General features: G+C 42.6%; 1 protein-coding gene across 5 annotated transcripts in view; it reads right to left on the bottom strand.

The window, feature by feature from the left end:
* The window catches only part of MAP4K3 (mitogen-activated protein kinase kinase kinase kinase 3), a 345,207-nt gene that overhangs the window by 15,475 nt on the left and 310,563 nt on the right, over nucleotides 1–19,169 (bottom strand). For all 5 annotated transcript variants that reach the window (XM_075339445.1, XM_075339446.1, XM_075339447.1 and 2 more), the window contains 5 exons: nucleotides 16,578–16,662; nucleotides 15,251–15,330; nucleotides 15,086–15,146; nucleotides 14,741–14,858; nucleotides 10,761–10,819 (listed from right to left, as the gene is read on the bottom strand). In XM_075339445.1, the coding sequence (XP_075195560.1) occupies nucleotides 10,761–10,819; nucleotides 14,741–14,858; nucleotides 15,086–15,146; nucleotides 15,251–15,330; nucleotides 16,578–16,662 (403 nt within the window). The remainder of the gene's footprint in view (nucleotides 1–10,760; nucleotides 10,820–14,740; nucleotides 14,859–15,085; nucleotides 15,147–15,250; nucleotides 15,331–16,577; nucleotides 16,663–19,169) is intronic.

Below are 19,169 nucleotides of genomic sequence, written 5' to 3'. Positions count from 1 at the left end.
TTGCCAACGCACCAGGGCAAATCGGGAAGAGCCGGGTACAGTCCCAGAACTGTCGCATATAATGTATGCGGCAATTCTGGGCGGCTGTTGGCTGATATTGTTAGGGTGGGGGGCTCCCCATAACGTGGAGCTCCCCATCCTGAGAATACCAGCCTTCAGCCGTATGGCTTTATCTGGCTGGTTTTAAAAATGGGGGGAACCGCACGCCGTTTTTTTTTATTATTTATTAATTTTAATTATTAATTTTAATTATTTATTAAATAATTAAAAAAAACGGCGTGCGGTTCCCCCCATTTTTAAAACCAGCCAGATAAAGCCATACGGCTGAAGGCTGGTATTCTCAGGATGGGGAGCTCCACGTTATGGGGAGCCCCCCACCCTAACAATATCAGCCAACAGCTGCCCAGAATTGCCGCATACATTATATGCGACAGTTCTGGGACTGTACCCGGCTCTTCCCGATTTACCCTGGTGCGTTGGCAAATCGGGGTAATAAGGAGTTAATGGCAGCCCATAGCTGCCACTAAATCCTAGATTAATCATGTCAGGCGTCTCCCCGAGATTCCTTCCATGATTAATCTGTAAATTACAGTTAAAAAACACACACACCCGAAAAATCCTTTATTAGAAATAAAAAACACTAACAAAGTCCCTCAGTCATTACCAATTTATTAACCCCGACAAACCCTCCATGTCCGGCGTACTCCACGGACTCCGGCGTCGCGTCCAGCTCTGCTGCATGGAAGTGACAGGAGCTGCAGAAGACACCGCCGCTCCGGTCACCTCCACGCAGCTAATGAAGACAGCCGTGCGATCAGCTGAGCTGTCACTGAGGTTACCCGCTGTCACTGGATCCAGTGACGGCGGGTAACCTCAGTGACAGCTCAGCTGATCGCGCTACTCACCTCATTTGCTGCGTGGAAGTGACCGGAGCGGCGGTGTCTTCTGCAGCTCCGGTCACCTCTATGCAGCAGCGCAGGATGCGACGCTGGAACATCCTGGATGACGCCGGACATGGAGGGCTTTTTGGGGCTGATTAAAGTGGTGAACCAGGGTATATGTGTGTGTTTTTTATTTCTAATAAAGGATTTTTTCGGGTGTGTGTGTTTATTTACTGTAACTTACAGATTAATCATGGAGGGTGTCTCATAGACGCCTGACATGATTAATCTAGGATTTAGTGGCAGCTATGGGCTGCCATTAACTCCTTATTACCCCGATTTGCCAAAGCACCAGGGCAAATCGGGAAGAGCCGGGTACAGCCCCAGAACTGTCGCATATAATGTATGCGGCAATTCTGGGCGGCTGCTGACTGATATTGTTAGGCTGGGGGGCTCCCCATAACGTGGAGCTCCCCATCCTGAGAATACCAGCCTTCAGCCGTATGGCTTTATCTGGCTGGCATTAAAATGGGGGGGACCGCACGCCGTTTTTTTTTAATTATTTATTAATTTATTTTACTGCACAGTATAGACACGCCCACCGGCTGCTGTGATTGGGTGCAGTGTGACACCTGTCACTCAGCGTGGGGGCGTGTCTCACTGCAACCAATCATAGGCACCGGTGGGCGGGGAAAGCAGGGAATAGGAGATTGTTTAATGAGCGGCCGGCTTTTTCAAAATAGTAAAAGCCGCCGGTCACCTCCACGCAGCTAATGAAGGGAATAGCGCGATCAGCTGCTGTCAGTCAGGTAACTCCCGGCCACCGCTGGATCCAGCGGTGCCGCGATTAACCTCAGTGACAGCAGCTGATCGCTCTACTCACCTCAGTTGGTGCATGGAGCTGACTGGAGCGGCGGTGAGTAGCGCGATCAGCTGAGCTGTCACTGAGGTTACCCGCGGCCACCGCTGCATCCACCGCTGGATCCAGGTAACCTCAGTGACAGCTCAGCTGATCGCTATACTCATCTCATTAGCTGCGTGGAGGTGACCGGAGCGGCGGTGTCTTCTGCAGCTCCTGTCACTTCCATGCAGCAGAGCTGGACGCGACGCTGGAGGACTGTGGAGTACGCCGGACATGGAGGGTTTGTCGGGGTTAATAAATTGGTAATGAGGGACTTTGTTAGTGTTTTTTATTTCTAATAAAGGATTTTTCGGGTGTGTGTGTTTTTTAACTGTAATTTACAGATTAATCATGGAAGGAATCTCGGGGAGACGCCTGACATGATTAATCTAGGATTTAGTGGCAGCTATGGGCTGCCATTAACTCCTTATTACCCCGATTTGCCAACGCACCAGGGTAAATCGGGAAGAGCCGGGTACAGCCCCAGAACTGTCGCATCTAATGTATGCGGCAATTCTGGGCGGCTGCTGACTGATATTGTTAGGGTGGGGGGCTCCCCATAACGTGGAGCTCCCCATCCTGAGAATACCAGCCTTCAGCCGTATGGCTTTATCTGGCTGGTATTAAAATTGGGGGGACCGCATGCCGTTTTTTTTAATTATTTAATTATTTATTTCACTGCACAGTATACACACACCGGCTGCTGTGATTGGTTGCAGTGAGACAGCTGTCACTCAGTGTGGGAGCGTGTCTCACTGCAACCAATCATAGGCGCCGAAAAGCAGGACAGCAGGGAATAGGAGATTGATTAATGAGCGGCCGGCTTTTTCAAAAGAGGAAAAGCCACCGGAGTTTGAACAGCTGTGCAGCACCGCGGCAGTGATCGGGGAACGGTAAGTAAGAGAGGGGGGGGGAACTGACCGACAGACTGTGAGAGGGGGACAGACAAGACAGAGAGAGACAGACCGACGGACTGAGGGAGATAGAATAAAAAAAAAAAAATGACCGACATCGCTAGTAAAAAGCACAAAACGTGCGTTTTGGACATCGGAGTGCCACACAAGGTTTTCATGTAAAATCTTTCATGTATTAATCTCAAAAAGTAACATACACCAGCTCTATCTCACTATTGAGTATGTGCCCTTAACATTTCCGCCATGAAAATTCATTTTGGTGTCATTTTGGAAGGTTTTCTGGTGAGTCCGTAAAAATGGCGTAAAACTCGGACAAAATTGTTCACATCTGTGACTTTTGAGTGATAAATGCTTCAAGGGGTCTTCCCCATGCTGATGCCATGTCATTTGAGCACTCTTCTGAGACTTTTGTGACATTTTTAGGGTTTCTCCATGCTGCCGGGGGGTCATTTCACAAAAATACTCGGGTCTCCCATAGGATAACATTGGGCTCGGTGCTCGGGCCGAGTACACGAGTATCTTGGGAGGCTCGGCCCGAGCTTCGAGCACCCGAGCTTTTTAGTACTCGCTCATCACTACTCTTTACCACTGCCCAAGGTGATCATTCGGGTATTGGAAGTTACACCAGGTGCCCCATCTTGTCTCATAAGGTTGTATGTTATCTCATTTGTGTTCTTTTATGGGCTATGATTTCTGATTTTAATATGCACAATTCTTTTTGGGATATGCACTAGTGATGATGAACATTAGGGCCTGGCTTAAAGGGAATTTGTCACCAGGTTTTTGCTATGTAAGCCTGCAGCATGCTGCAAGGGCCACAACAAAGAATTCAGGGCCGCCTGTCTTGTCAAGGTCTGATCTGTTGTTTATTTGCTATGCTTATTTAAGCAGCAGTAGCCTTATCATTGCTCGGACAACAAAATTCACTGTATGGCAGTCCAAGACGCCCCCTCCTCTGATTGACACGTCACTGTCAATGTTCAATCTCTATTGAAAGCCGGTGTGGCCGGGGAAGTTCACTCAGCTCTGGTAGTTGGGTAAAACAAAAAATTCTGATTGTGTAGGAACGGTTGCTGCCAGTAATCTAAAGCGGGCTTTACACGCAACGACATCGCTAACGAGATGTCGTTAGTGGGGTCACGGAATTTGTGACCCACATCTGGCCTCGTTAGCGATGTTGTTGCGTGTGAATCGCAGGAACGACCATTAAAGATCAAAATGACTCACCTAATCGTTGAGATGTCATTCTAATCCCGATTATCGTTGCTGTTGCAGGACGAAGGTTGTTCGTCGTTCCTGCGGCAGCACACATCGCTACGTGTGACACCGCAGGAACGAGGAACATCACCGTACATGCGGCCGCCCGCAATGAGGAAGGAAAGAGGTGGGCGGGATGTTACGGCCGCTCATCTCCGCCCCTTCGCTTTTATTGGGCGGCTGCTTAGTGACACCGCTGTGACGCCGAACAAACCGCCCCCTTAGAAAGGAGGCGGTTTGCCGGCCACAGTGAAGTCGCTAAGCAGGTAAGTACGTGTGATGAGTCCTAGTGATGTTGTGCGCCACGGGCAGCGTTTTGCCCATGATGCACAACTGACGGGGGCGGGTGCATTCACCAGCGACATCGCTAGCGATGTCGATGTGTGTAAAGCCCGCTTAAGTGATACATCGTTCGTTGGATTCAGGATCTCTTTGCCTACATTATACAGCTGTCAGATGAGGTAGCAAAAACCTGCTGACAGATTCCCTTTATAGGCCTCAGTGGTATTGCATCGAGTTGATGTCGAAAGTTATGATTCAACCGTTACAGGATCAATTTTCAGGTAGTGTAATATTTAAAGGACAATGCAAATTAGAAAGAATCGGTCCTTGCAGTCAGACCCCACCTCTGTGCCTCCCTGCTTTCCTGTAGGTAAATACTTCTGTTAACCAAGCCTTATTATCACTTGTGTTTACTCCTGGCTAAAAGTCAACATCGAGAAAAATGATTTGTCTGGATAAAATGTACTTATTTGGGCAAATGGACAGGTCATTGTTTCTTTTGTTTGTAATAAACCATTGTATCCAGAAAAATCAACCTTGTGCTATGGTTTATTTTTCTCACTGTTAACAAGACAGTTAATGAAAATCATAATCAAAGGAATTGTGTCATATGTAACCCATGGAGTTAGAGAGGTCACTGTGTGCTACTAATAGGCCTCTTCAAACTAGAAAAAATGCCTCCCCTTTCCCACAGCATTGGGCGCGGTGAGCACTAATGAGTTGAAGCAGAGCCCCCTTCTCTAGACAGCATGTAATTGGAGGTCAAGGTATTCCACGAACACATGGCCGAGTCTATAAACGCACAGCCAATAGATACTTCTATAGTCAGTCCTTTACTTTTCATGGTAACTTTTAATGCAAAAGTTAAATGGAAAGTGACAGCTTCATCTAAAGGTCAGTGCCCCTGTATGATGCAAAATCAGAAGTAAACTAGTAGGCTGAATTGTGCCCAATAATGGGCCCTGAAGCATCAAATAGGTAGCCTGAAAATACAGCAAGCCAACCTCCAACTATAAACGCAGGACTAGATTTCTTCATCATACATGTCAGTGCAGTAACACAAGGACAAGTCTATGCGGTTGTAAGAGAGGAAATGTCCACTTGAATTGAAAAAAGTAAGTAAATGATATATTATCCCTATGATTTCTACATTCACCAACAACTAATTACATTCTTCTCACATATGTTATCCATGATAAACAGTAGTGTCCAAAAATATGAGTCCCTTTTTCATAACAATTATTTTTTTCTATAATCGGACCTGTGCTCTCTTTTTATTTTCAACAGCGGCTGGGCTAGAAAAGCGGTTATTTTACCTTTTTTCCTGCTTTTTTCATTTATTTAGGATTAGTTTAACATACTGTACCCCTCATAAGGTCATATAAAACCTCTAAATGGCTTTATAATAGTTAAATAACTATCTATCTTTATATCTATACATACATATATATATATACATCTGCCCCTATCTAATATTATATTACATATATAAAATATATATATACACATAGATATGATATATATATAGTATATATGTGTGTGTGTATGTATATGTATATATATATATATATATATATATATATATATATATATATATATATATATATATATATATATATATATATATATATATACATATAAGAAACAACATCTGATTTCCCCTGTAACTGGGGCCGACATATTATCCTCAGTTACAGGTCAAATTCAGCCTCTTGGCTCAAATGCAGAGCTGATCTAGGGGTTTTTTTTTAGGACCAATTAGCTCCTGCTCCCACCCAGCGGCTGGCAACCAAACAACCACTAGGACGGGAGGTGAAAGGGCTGTCATCGCCTCCTAATCTATATACATACCATTTGTCCAGCACTGTGTATATAGTGATCAGGAAGGCAAAGATAGTTACTCACCATCTCTGCCTTCTCTATGGGGAGTTCAGCTGTGTCTCACCTCACCTGCATGAAATCGCGCAGTTACTTAACATGCAATCATATTTTAGAATATCATTGCAGAGTAATATGCAAACTTCCGGATGTTTTAAGTCTATGAGTGGTCTGGAAGCAACTATTGAGGAGAAATTATAGTAAACAAGAAAAAAAGTCAGTCAAGTTTCATGTGGCTGGAGGCTCTTGGTAATTGCCTTATATATTGTAATTTAAAAGAATTTGTCACCAGATTTTTGCTTCCCCCATTTGAGTGCTGCATGAAGTAGGGACAGCGTCCACAATTCCAGCACTTGGTTACTTATTGGGCTAATTGATGTTGTTTTGATAATCAGCTGCAGATCTGTTAGTCTTCTTAATGATGAGCTCTAGTCCTCAATATGAAAAATCTGGCTGCAGCCTGCCCCTCCCTATGTACAGTGTATGCTGTAAGCTACCAATAATATGGGTGAGGTCAGGTAGAGCTCATCATTGTGAAGACAAGCAGATTAAACACACAAACCTAGATCGCGAAGAGCAGATAAGTGACACACTGCTGGAATAAGTGTCACTGATCCTAGTTTATGCTGCTCAGATTGGGAAGCATTAATCAGGTGACAGATTCTCTTCAAAATGTAAAGCCCACGTCTCACTAAGCGTCATCGCTAGCGACATTGCTGCTGAGTCACGGTTTTGGTGACGCAACAGTGATCTTGCTAGCGATGTCGCTGTGTGTGACATCCAGCAACGACCTGGTCCCTGCTGTGAGGTCGCCGGTCGTTGCTGAATGTTCTGGACCATTTCCTTCAAAGGCGATGTCCTGCTGGGCAGGACACATCGCTGTGTTTGACATTGTGTGACAGGGTCCCAATGACAGCAGAGATCGTTATACAGGTCGCCACTGCGACCTGTATCGTTACTGAGTCGTTGGTAAGGTCTGACTGTGTGACATCTCACCAGCGACCTCCCAGCGATTCTTATCAAGTCGCATCGTTTTCGGGATAGCTGGTAAGTCGCTAAATGTAACGGGGGCTTAAGTGTATAGTCAAAAGCTCAAAAACTTTGCAAACACTGATCCTTATTTAATCTCAGAATTTACCTATCCTCATTCTGACACCTATTAACAGATCGCTGATGTGTCCATAAAGATATTGGTTCTCAGTATTTTTTTAGATAAGTTGTCAAAAAATAAAATTAAATAAAAAGTCAAGTTGCAAACCTATATACCAGTGGTCCTCAACCTTTCTGACTTTTAAAGCCTCATTTAGCGCTGAGAAAAGGTCGCGAGTCACATTCAGCTTCCGCCCCCCTAACAGTTGTGACACCTAAAGCCCCCATTACTGGTATAATGACAGCCAAAGCTTCCGAAGAAATCACACCAAGGCAGTATACCAAGATCCAGGGGTTCCCACAATACCCACATTCAAATCTGCTCTTCTGTGAGGGGCTACTCTCAAAATTTACCACCTGCAGACCTCATCTTCATAGATGTTTGCTAGACCTGGTGCTAATGCAATAAACTGGCTAACAACCACGAGCCGCAGGTTGGGGACCCCTGCTATATACTATTACTGACGATCTGCATGATCTGGAGATACCAGGACAGTCACATAATATAATAAAACATCTCTGGTGAAATAAAGTGTCTAATGTATAATGAGAGGGGTGTATTCTACCGGTGTCCTGTGTCATCATGTAGCTGACGAAGCCTCAAGTTAAGGATTTGCAATGAAGTGGGTTGCTTAACTTTTTGGCAGAGATGCCTGTTTACACACCTGAGCTGATAACTGGAATTCGGTGACTTGTGTGAACATGTGGACAACCTCCAGCTCTGGGATGAGCACTACCCTGAGCATTGCACAGCATTTACAGTAAGCAATATTATCACCTTAATACTGAGCACAAACATGTTGCAGAAAAGAAATCAATATTGCCGCCTGGAGGGCGAGATTAGAGGCTCCCCAGTTACACTCCCTGACGCTGGGAAGATTAACTCCTTATTACCACTGCTCCTTCTACCCAGGAAAACAGCTATTTCAAGGGAATAGGCACAAATTAGTGAGTATTCACATTATTAAATAATGTGTCCGTATAATATGACTATAGTTGAACCTCCCAAGCCTAAAAAGTCACTCTGAGTTTGTATTTTGTTTAGTTGCTTGGTAATGTATACCCACTACATCGCCGTGCTGGTGACTGCCTTACCAACCGCTGGATACCTGCACTGCTCTCCAGCTGTACCACGTTACACATATTTTGACTTTCCAAATCAAACCGGCTCTTATGTGTAGACCATAACTCCATGTATTCCCATAAAACTCGCTTTGAGCTCTCATAAGAATGCATAAAGAAAATGCTTTCAGTGCATGGTGTTTGCTTTTGAGAGTCAAGGAGTGTGAATCATGACATACAACTGAAAAAAATCAGATAGTGCAAAAATACAGTAATTGGTTTGAAAAATGACAGTTTTGCTAAAAGGAAGTGGTAGAAAAACAAACAATACAAAAAGAATAATACAAAAATAAAAAATAAAGCAGTATTTACCCATAGCCATGAGCTGCAGAGTGTGGTGTCAGAAAGGAAGGGGGAGTGATCATGTACGTGAGCGCTGACTGATCCCTGCCCTAGGGTCATCCTGACAACTGGAACCAAGCGCTTCAGGGAGAAGATGACTTCAATTTCTCCCTGCAGCCAAACTTCCAGTTAGCCTGTTGCACATGTTTAGAAAGTTAATAACCAGCAGATTACCATTATAACTGCAGGTAAATACTGTTTATTTTTTCCTGAAAGCTTCCCCTTAAGGACTCCCAATTTCACACGTAATATGTGAGTAAAACCCTCCAAAGGCTGCCTGCATATAGACACATATAGAATAAACATCTCCGGACAGAGTATTGGCAAAGTCATGTTGTTTTTCCAAACCTGGTAATCTTGTGATACATTAACACTAGAAGTCCCAGAGAGGGGTCATTTAACATTTCTACCATTGGAACCCTATGGAGCTCGAAATTTCTGTGACTTCTAGTGTTAAACCACAAATAAGGATAAGGAAGGGCATACCTGGTTAGTAAGTGTAAGGGTGCCAGTGTATTGGATGAATGAAATATGTATTGTGATAGGATAACAGGTAAATCGACATTTAAAGATCTCCTATCATGCATACTACACTCCAATTCATTTTAATGTCAACACCACCAACTTTGCCGACAATAACTAAAGCTTAAAGGAGTTGTCCGACATAAACTCCAAAAAAAAAAAAAAAAAGTTAATCTGTGCTGTATTGTCATATAAAACACCCCCTACATTATTTTTTTTGTTTTCTAACTTTTGTTTCTCTTGATTTTTCACTTTATTCTCTGCAGCTCTTTGTTTACATTCAGCACAACCTAACATGACATGTTTGACTGCCAAACCCACAGTCACAGCTGGCACCGCCCCTGGCCTGTGTTCAGCCACACCCTCTGCCTGCCCTATGCACACACATTCCCTGTCAGTATTCTCTGCCCCAGCACCTGAGAGATAAATTAATACTATGTAATGAAATTTATATATAGCCCCTAATCTGAGTCTATAGGACACACACGGACACACACACACACACACACACACACACACCTAGTTATATAATATATTATACATAATCCTCCTCATGCACTCTCTTCTCTCCCACTGCACTGTCTCCTCTGCCCCCCAGCACTCCCCTGTCTCTCACCCCCATGAACTCTCGTCTCTGCCCCCCTGCTGTGTCACCCATGAACGCTCTTCTCTGCCCCCCCACTCTGTCAGCCGTGCACGCTCTTCTCTGCCCCCTCCCCCCCTGCTCGCTCTTCCTTCTCACCCATGCAGCATGCTGTCTTTTCTCCGTGCTGTGATGATTGCAGTGTCCTATACAGAGCTCAGTGCTGTTGTTCGCTGGTGTCAGGTGACATCCCTGCTTATGGCTGTATTCAGAAGCCAGGAGCACGGGAGGCTGCATTCATCACAGAAACAGCGCACGGGGGAGGGGGGTCACAGTTGCCCGGGCACCATACAACATAATGAGCTGATGACACTGTTGGGCAAACAGCGCTACTGTGTCCTAGACAGAGAGGGCAACCCTGTGTTTGTCCAGCACATACAGTGCAGAGATAACAGCGCACAGGGAGGGGGCGGGGCTCATCGCACTGTACCCGCCCAGCAGGGCGGCAATATGCAGTGGCAGATTTGCATGTCAACATGGGCCTGCCCATGTAGACATGAAATGACCGGAAGTAGCAAAATCATAGCAGGAGCAGTCACATGACCCCTCTGAGCCTGGGGAGAGAGGCTGACAGCAGGGCAGGTAAGTGCTCACTATCTACTTACCTGCCCCAAAGTAGCCCAATAGTATAAATAATAAAAAAAAGCAAAATAAGCCGGATAACCCCTTTAAGAGGTGAAAAGCTCAGATCGGGCTGCAGACTTTTTAGTTTTTATACCCCCCCCCTCTCCAGAAACTCTCTTTTGATACAGAAGGGTGAATTAGCAATTTAATATGATACTATGTCATTTTATTTTCTAATGGAACAATAGGAATACCGATCCGACTCTCTTGTAAGGAAATAAATGTTCTATGAAGATGACACTTACCAACGCAGCACTTTTGACACCATTTCGTATCAGGTATTTTTGCAGAAACAGCAAACTTTCTGTAGAAGGCAATAAAAACAAGAATCAATAAACTTTTGCCATGTAGCAGATTGTAAGTGTCGCTGCACAGTATATAAATTCTAATAACTACATTGTAATTTAACTGGAAATCAATGCTTCCAGAGACACCACAATCATTCCCCTGGTACTGCAGACGCTGCCATTTATCGGGCCACTTTCAATACAGTAAACTTAGTAGAAGAAAAGTGTCCATATGTTATCTTATAACAATGCAAAATACTGAAATTAGCATCACAGCCTATCTGAGCAGTAAGCAAGATATTAAAATGTAACGTGTCCTAACTGGAATTTACGTTAAAGGATAACAGTCATTTTTTTTTAAAATATCATAGGAGGTGTTGTGTTCTGCAAAAAGGTCCATGTCCTAAGCCCCCCGCCGACCGGTCAAAATACCACTCTGAGGTGCACAGCTCCTGCATGAGCTGCAGTACAGAGCGGTGTTAGGCTCGAGTATGTCTATGGGCCCTTATACCTATCCCATCAGAGAGCGATGGAGGAACCTATAGGCTTTACCTGAGCCCGTACACCAATCAGAGCTGTGTTTTGACAGACTAGTGGGGTCTCAGGATCCAGATGCCCACTGATCTGCAGCACATAGCATCTCCTATAATATATACATAACAGACCAAACGTTTGGACACACCTTCTTATTCAAAGAGTTTTCTTTATTTTCATGACTCTGAAAATTGTAAATTCACATTGAAGGCATCAAAAGTATGAATTAACACTTGTGGAATGAAATACTTAAAAAAGTGTGAAACAACTGAAAATATGTCTTATATTCTAGGTTCTTCAAAGTAGCCACCTTTTGCTTTGATTACTGCTTTGCACACTCTTGGCATTCTCTTGATGACCTTCAAGAGGTAGTCACCGGAAATGTTTTTCACTTCACAGGTGTGCCCTGTCAGGTTTAATAAGTGGGATTTCTTGCCTTATAAATGGGGTTGGGACTATCAGTTGTGTTGTGCAGAAGTCTGGTGGATACAAAGCTGATAGTCCTACTGAATAGACTGTTAGAATTTGTATTATGGCAAGAAAAAAGCAGCTATGGTGTATCCAAACTTTTGGTCTGTACTGTACATAGCATTGCCTATGATATATACATTGCATCTTCTATGATATATACATTGTATCTCCTATGATATATACATTGTATCGCCTATGATATATACATTGTATCGCCTATGATGTATACATTGCATCTTCTATGATATATACATTGTATCGCCTATGATATATACATTGCATCTCCTATGATATATACATTGTATCGCCTCTGATATATACATAGCATCTCCTATGATATATACATTGTATCGCCTATGATATATACATTGCATCTACTATGATATATACATTGCATCTCCTATGATATATACATTGTATCGCCTATGATATATACATTGCATCTACTATGATATATACATTGCATCTCCTATGATATATACATTGCATCTACTATGGTATATACATTGCATCTCCTATGATATATACATTGCATCTCCTATGATATATACATTGCATCTCCTATGATATATACATTGCATCTTCTATGATATATGATATATACATTGCATCTCCTATGATATATACATTGCATCTCCTATGATATATACATTGCATCTCCTATGATATATACATTTTTAATGATCGTTACTTTTTAATGTTAGGATCTCTGTACTTATATTTAGTGTCTACCATTTATTTCATAAACAAAATTAAACAAATTTCATTTACTGATATATATGGTGAGACACAACCCCTGAAATCCAGCAATTCTACCTTAGGCCACTGGGTCTAATATTGGGCTGATACTTTCTCTTCTGTAGAGATCACTTTTCATTAGCTACCTCTTTATCATCACATGGCAGGATTGCAATGACTGATCACACCTATATTTAGATAGCACAGTATTCACATTCACAATAAGCGATGGTCACAGCTCACCCCTCCCCCTCCCTGCGCAAGGACCTCTGCACAAATCACAAAGCATTCCTAAACTACTCTCTAATACAAGTGAATGATAATCCATGAATTTATGCCATCTCTGATCCATGTGGCTGCTGAAAGCAGCTCTTAAAATGCTGTAAGTAGCAGGTCATGAAAGATGGCTGCCTCCCTAATTATATGCAGAAAATCTAAAAAATATATATAACATTTTTTTTAAAGCAGATAAAAAAAAAAAAAAACAACCCCCCACACACATTAGAATCTACTTGTAATTATTAAAAATAAAGGTGACACATTACATTCAATCCCTTTAACAGGACATACGGAAAAGGAATACAAAATTAATAAATGTAAGTTAAAAAAAAATCAATTGCAAAAATTGCTATCGAATAGTAAAATTAATATTTATTTAGGGGGTCATGGAATACGCCCTGTGCTCAGACATATATTATATGTGTGAACATGTTCTCTAATTAATCTATACACCTACAACAGACCATGCAACATTTTTTTCTGTCTTATTTGGATAATTTCAAAATAAATTTTTTATATGCCTTTGTATATAACTGGAGTGATACGGAGCTACTGTAGGGGGTCCATACAGCTTTATGTCTGCTCTTTGAAGGCAATGTCAAAACTGAGCCATAAATTTATTAAAAAGACTGATCCACACATCCACCAAGTGTGAATAAATGCTAGCTAAAAACACAATATAACTACAAAACATATATAGCTGCACTCTAGAATGCAAACAATGGATAAGGGAACTCTGGTATTGCATTAGTGCTATAGGAATATATGAAAAAAAGAGATATTTAGCTTATGAATTGGCTAATGCATGTGACCCTGGTAACCAAGGGCAAGGTGGGCTCAATATATCGGGAATCTAACTCAAATGCCTCTATCTGGGTTAAAACCTACATGTCTGGGCCATTGGTTACCGGGCTCACATGCATTGGTCAATACATAAGCTAAGAATCTCTTTATTTCAAATATTCCTATAGCAGTAACACAATATCATAGTTCCCTTATTCATTGTTAGTATTCTAGAGTGCAGCTGTATGTGTTTTGTAAAAACCGAGCTGTAAGTCCTAAGACTTAAGGGTGCTTTACACGCTGCGACATCGCTAGTGATTGCTAGCGATGTCGCATGCGATTGCACTCGCCCCCGTCGTTGTAACGATATGTGGTGATCGCTGCCGTGGCGAACAGTATCGCTACGGCAGCGTCACACGCACATACCTGGTCAGTGACGTCGCTGTGACGGCCAAACAATCCCTCCCTCAAGGGGGAGGTGCGTTCGGCGTCACAGCGACGTCACTAAGCGGCCAGCCAATAGAAGCGGAGGGGCGGAGATGAGTGGGACGTAACATCCCGCCCACCTCCTTCCTTCTTCATTGCCGGTGGAGGCAGGTAAGGAGATGTTCCTCGTTCCTGCGGTGTCACACACAGCGATGTGTGCTGCTGCAGGAACGACGAACAACATCGTACTGGCAGCAGCAGTGATATTAAGGAAATGAGCGACGTTTCAACGAGCAAAAATTTTCACGTTTTTGTAATCGTTGATCGTCGCTCATTTGTGTCACACGCTGCGATGTCGGTAATGGCGCCGGATGTGCGTCACTAATGACGTGACCCCGATGATATATCGTTACCGATATTGATGCGTGTAAAGCACCCTTTACGCTTATAATGCAAAACATAAAATCATCAAAACAAGCAACACTCAATCTTAAAACAGTTTCACACATCCAATTTCATGATCCAAGTACAGATCGTGATGTCCGGAACAGCTAGGCGTCTGCTGCTCAGAACTGAACCACCTTGTGGACGTCTAAGAGGCTGTTGCTTTTGCCACAAGAGACCTGTAACCGTTACTGATATTTTACTTCATACTCAGACCAAGAAAGACGGGTGTACGAGACCCTCCTTATTTACGTCACACCTACCTGGGTAGTATTCTGTCTGGAAGCTTGTGAGCCGGAATAGCAACAGGCAGTTTTTGCATTTGTCTTGCATAATCAAATAGGCCTGGGAGATTGTGTGAGTAAAGTTGTGAGGCTTTACCTGCAAATGACACAAAAGACGTATCCTACTATTAGCTCACATAAAGCAAATTGAGCACAAACAACATAAAGACTGACCGAACCAGGAGCTAATACATTACAGCGTGTACTACCATTTACCCTACACAATCATGGAGCTGTGAGGTCTATGTTATACACATTCATGATCATTTCTAGAATTTCTGTCAATGGCAGCATATAGATTAGTATAATAATAAAGGCTCGTACCGGATATAGAGAGGAGGCAGTTGTTCATTACATACATCCACGTACATCTTCTTGGGAAAAGCTGAAGACGACAATATCAGAATATAAATCAATATGGCACTCGCGTAGATCTATAGCAGATGTGAAGATACGTGACATGAAATCGGACGAGAGATTGGGCAATACCTGTTCCATTGATGTTTCATGTAATTCGTTTAAATTCAATGTGTATATACCTTCCTCGGCGCCAAATATTAGATACTGATCTGGAAAGGTAAAGACACAGACTATTATTACTGGATAAAAGAAGGATAAAAACAAATTATTTAAGTTCCCAAATGGAGGCATCTCTGAAACTCCAAATAGTCTTGGTACATCGATTACATAATTTATTCTATGGCTAGTAATTGTCAAGCCTCCGTCATACAGTGATGGTCCTGCATGTGCACTCCGTTCCCCTTATTATCTATGACTACACCAGAGATCGCTGATGAGGTTCTGAAAACTCTATAGACAATGAGCGGTGCGATGATGTGCATGTAGGACCATTGCTCCATTAATACTGGGTACTCAAGTACTAGCAAGCAGCCTGTGAACAGATGAGAACATACATTTGGGGTACAACCCCTTTAATCTAAGAATTAACATTCTAGTATGGGGACATGTGCCCATCTTACATTATAAGAGGAGATGTTGATACATATTACGGGCCAGCATTCCTTCTGCTTTATATGGAACACCACCCCATGACCTCTGTATGAATGTGGTCATAGTGTGGTCACGTCTAGCCACTTCCGTCGTCATTCCGAGACACCCAATGTAGTTGGCCTTGCAATTTGACAACTGTAAAATTTACTTTAAAGAGAACCAACCACCAGGATTTTGTGAACTACAGGCAGTGCCATAGTGGCACTAAGGTGCTGAATGCAGGCATACCTGTTATAGAAAGATGGGTTGCTTAGTTGTTGAAATATCTTTAATCAAAAGCATCAGCACATACGCAGATTTTTATTTTTTTTACATCTGCGCACGCGCCCCTGCCACTCAGTCTTCACTGCAGTGTCTTCAATAAAATGGCGTCTGAGTACGCGGTATGCGCATGCACAGACTCCGGCGCAATTTCTATGAAGACTGGATTACTGTGTGAATGCGCACACACCGCCAACAACAGCAATGGCACGATATTGAAATAAGGAAAAAAGGACAATCCAGGAGGACACCAAAAAAGGAATAAATGCTGAGGACCTGACCCACAAAATCCCACCCTCGTTGCACACCTGTCAATCAAAGTGCAGTGCATTTGATTAAAGATGTTTAATCAACCAAGCATTTAATCGTTCTACAACAGGTTTGCCTGGATTCAGCATCTTACTGTGAGTATGGCACTGCCTTTAGTTCATAATGCAAAATCCTGGTGGTTGGTTCCCTTTAAGTCCATTAACTTCTGTAACTGTTAAATTGATCTTGTTTTGCCCACTATTCAGCACATGGATTGCAGCAATTACAACGTTACCTCTTGTTTCTGGATTTATCCATGATGTTGCACAATAAATCTTCAAGGGACAGCCATTAAATACTTTAGAAAAGCATGCACCCATCTGTGAAAAAAACAACAGCATAAGCCCAAAACAAGCAAGAGTACCCTGTATCACCATACAAACAAAGACTTATTCAACCTTAAAGGGGTTGTCCATTGTTGGGGACTATTTTTATAGAACTCCCATGAAACTCTTTATGCCATAAATCTGTGTAAATGTATAAGAAATGTAGTGTAATTACATTAATATACTTACCAGTCGCCAGCATTGCCGGTTTCATGCACCACTCCCGGTCCTTGTCTGGTTCATGTAGCTGCAGTTCCGAATTATTGGACCACACAGGATTGTATGTGTGAGCAAGAAGTCACTTTTTAAGTCTATGAAGTGTCAAACAAGGCTTCATAGTCTGACATTATAAAAGCGACCTCCAGCTCAGACATAGAGCGCAATATGAGCGGGTAAATAGGAATTTAAGTCTTGTGAGCGGTTAAAGTACCAAACGGGTGCTGGAAACCGGGGAAGATGGTGATCAATCAATGACTATATTAACACACAAACTATATTACATTTATACAGGTCTAAAGTATAAAACATTTCACATGAGTGCTTCTTTAAATGCATGTATTTGCAGATAAAAATAGTGTTTGCAATTGTGTTTCATTAAAATTTTTACACCTTTTGGTTTTTACACACTCTGATTCCCTGTACATTCAACTTTGATGTGGTCTGTGGTCATAAATCAGCTGAAAAGAGCCCAGAAAAAAGTGGCACTATTCTGTTACGTATGGGTAGACAAGGTGACGTGTTTGTCTGCTCAGAATGCTTTTTAGAAAGACATACCGCTACAACAGTTTTTTAAAAAAAGAAACAAAATAAAAAAGCAACAAAGGAAAACCCATGTTTTTAATTTCTTAAATGGAATCTGTCACCAAATTTTTGCCACCTAATCTGAGAGCAGCATCACGTAGGGGCAGAGACCCTGATACCAGCGATGTGTCACTTACTAGGCTGCTTAGTGTAGTTTTGAAAAAAAAAATCACTGTTTAATCAGCATGATATTATCATTAGAGGACTACTTGGCGTGCTGCCTGGTTGTCCAGCATATTCATGAGCTCTGTATAACTGCTGAATGTGCAGCAGAGAAAACACGGATTTTATCAAAATAACAGCAAACTGCCCAGTAAGTGACACATCACTGGAATCAGGGTCTCTGTCTCTACATTATGCTGCTCTCAGATGGGGGAGCAAAAACCTGGTGACACACTCCCTTTAATGAGAAAAATGGTCTAATAATGCACAAGGGATCGCAAAAAACAAGTGTTATCCTAGAGAACTACGGGGCCTCGTTCATAGAATGACTTTTAATGACCAGTGTTCAATCTTTTTCACAACAGCTTGGAGTTCTTACCTTATATGATCTAAAGTAAGATTGAGCCCAGTTATACTTATTTTATACAAAAGCGTTTAACAAATGAAAGGCCAATCTTTTTTTTTTCCCTTTCTTATATCTAAATAAGTGGAAAACGCTGTCGTAATTAATCTACTAATAATGTAAATCAGTTTAGTAGTCGAGTAGTCAGAGCTCCGGTCATTCTTCTTTTGTTGGTGCTCCTCTCCATTCCTGAGATATGGTCTTTTCCCTTTGTGAAAATCTTGTCTTTTTAGCCAAGTGGGTGTGGTTCTCAACTCTTTCCTATTAACTAGACTTTACACAAAGGGACAAAGCTAAGGAACAGCAGAGGTGCAGGAATAAAAAACCACAGGCAGATTCAGGAGAAATTCAGTAAACAAATGACTGTCTGGTTCTACAGCTCATGTTCATAGCGGTGAATACCAGATATGAATGGGAGGGTGTTGATTCTGGAGAAAAGCAAATTTTTTGGCAATCTGGAAAACCCTTCATTTTGACTGACAGGGTTGTCTCTGACTTTTGCACAGCACTTTATAATATCAATATATTGGGTAGATAAGGCTGCTTTCACACATCCGGTTTTTGCTGAGCGGCACAATACGGCGCTTTGCAGAAAAAACGCAACCGTTTTTTTTTTGCCGCCGGTTGCCCTTTTTCCCCCATAGACTTGCATTAGCGCCATATTGTGCCGCATGGCCTTGCGTTGCGTCCGTTTTTTGCCGGATGCGGCATATTTAGCCCATGCGGCGGCCGATTGGAACGTTGTCTGGCATGTTTTTTTGTGCAGCGAAATTTGCAATTTACAATGCAAGCCTATGGACGCCGGATGCGGCGTCCTGCGGCAAAAAACGCATCCAGCCACCGGATGCGGATTTTTGCACTGCGCATGCTCAGTATAAAGCCGCATCCGTCAAAAAACGGATGGGCCGCATGGAAAAATTTATGCAATGGACCCGTTTTTTTTCGCCGCATCCGTTGCATAGGTTTTTGAGTCGGATTGAGCCGCACTGCTAAAACCGGATGTGTGAAAGCAGCCTAAGACGGCCGCACAGGACTATGTGTGATGTTCTGCATGTTATAGGTTAGGGTCAGAGAAGGGGCAGGAAATGACGTGGTTCTCATCATTTTCCAGGCACGGGGCAGCAGAGTTCAGCAG

This window comes from Anomaloglossus baeobatrachus, chromosome 3, assembly GCF_048569485.1.
Source record: "Anomaloglossus baeobatrachus isolate aAnoBae1 chromosome 3, aAnoBae1.hap1, whole genome shotgun sequence".
Taxonomy (NCBI): domain Eukaryota; kingdom Metazoa; phylum Chordata; class Amphibia; order Anura; family Aromobatidae; genus Anomaloglossus; species Anomaloglossus baeobatrachus.
Note: the sequence above shows the minus strand (reverse complement) of the source record. Positions and strands in the feature narration are given on the sequence as shown.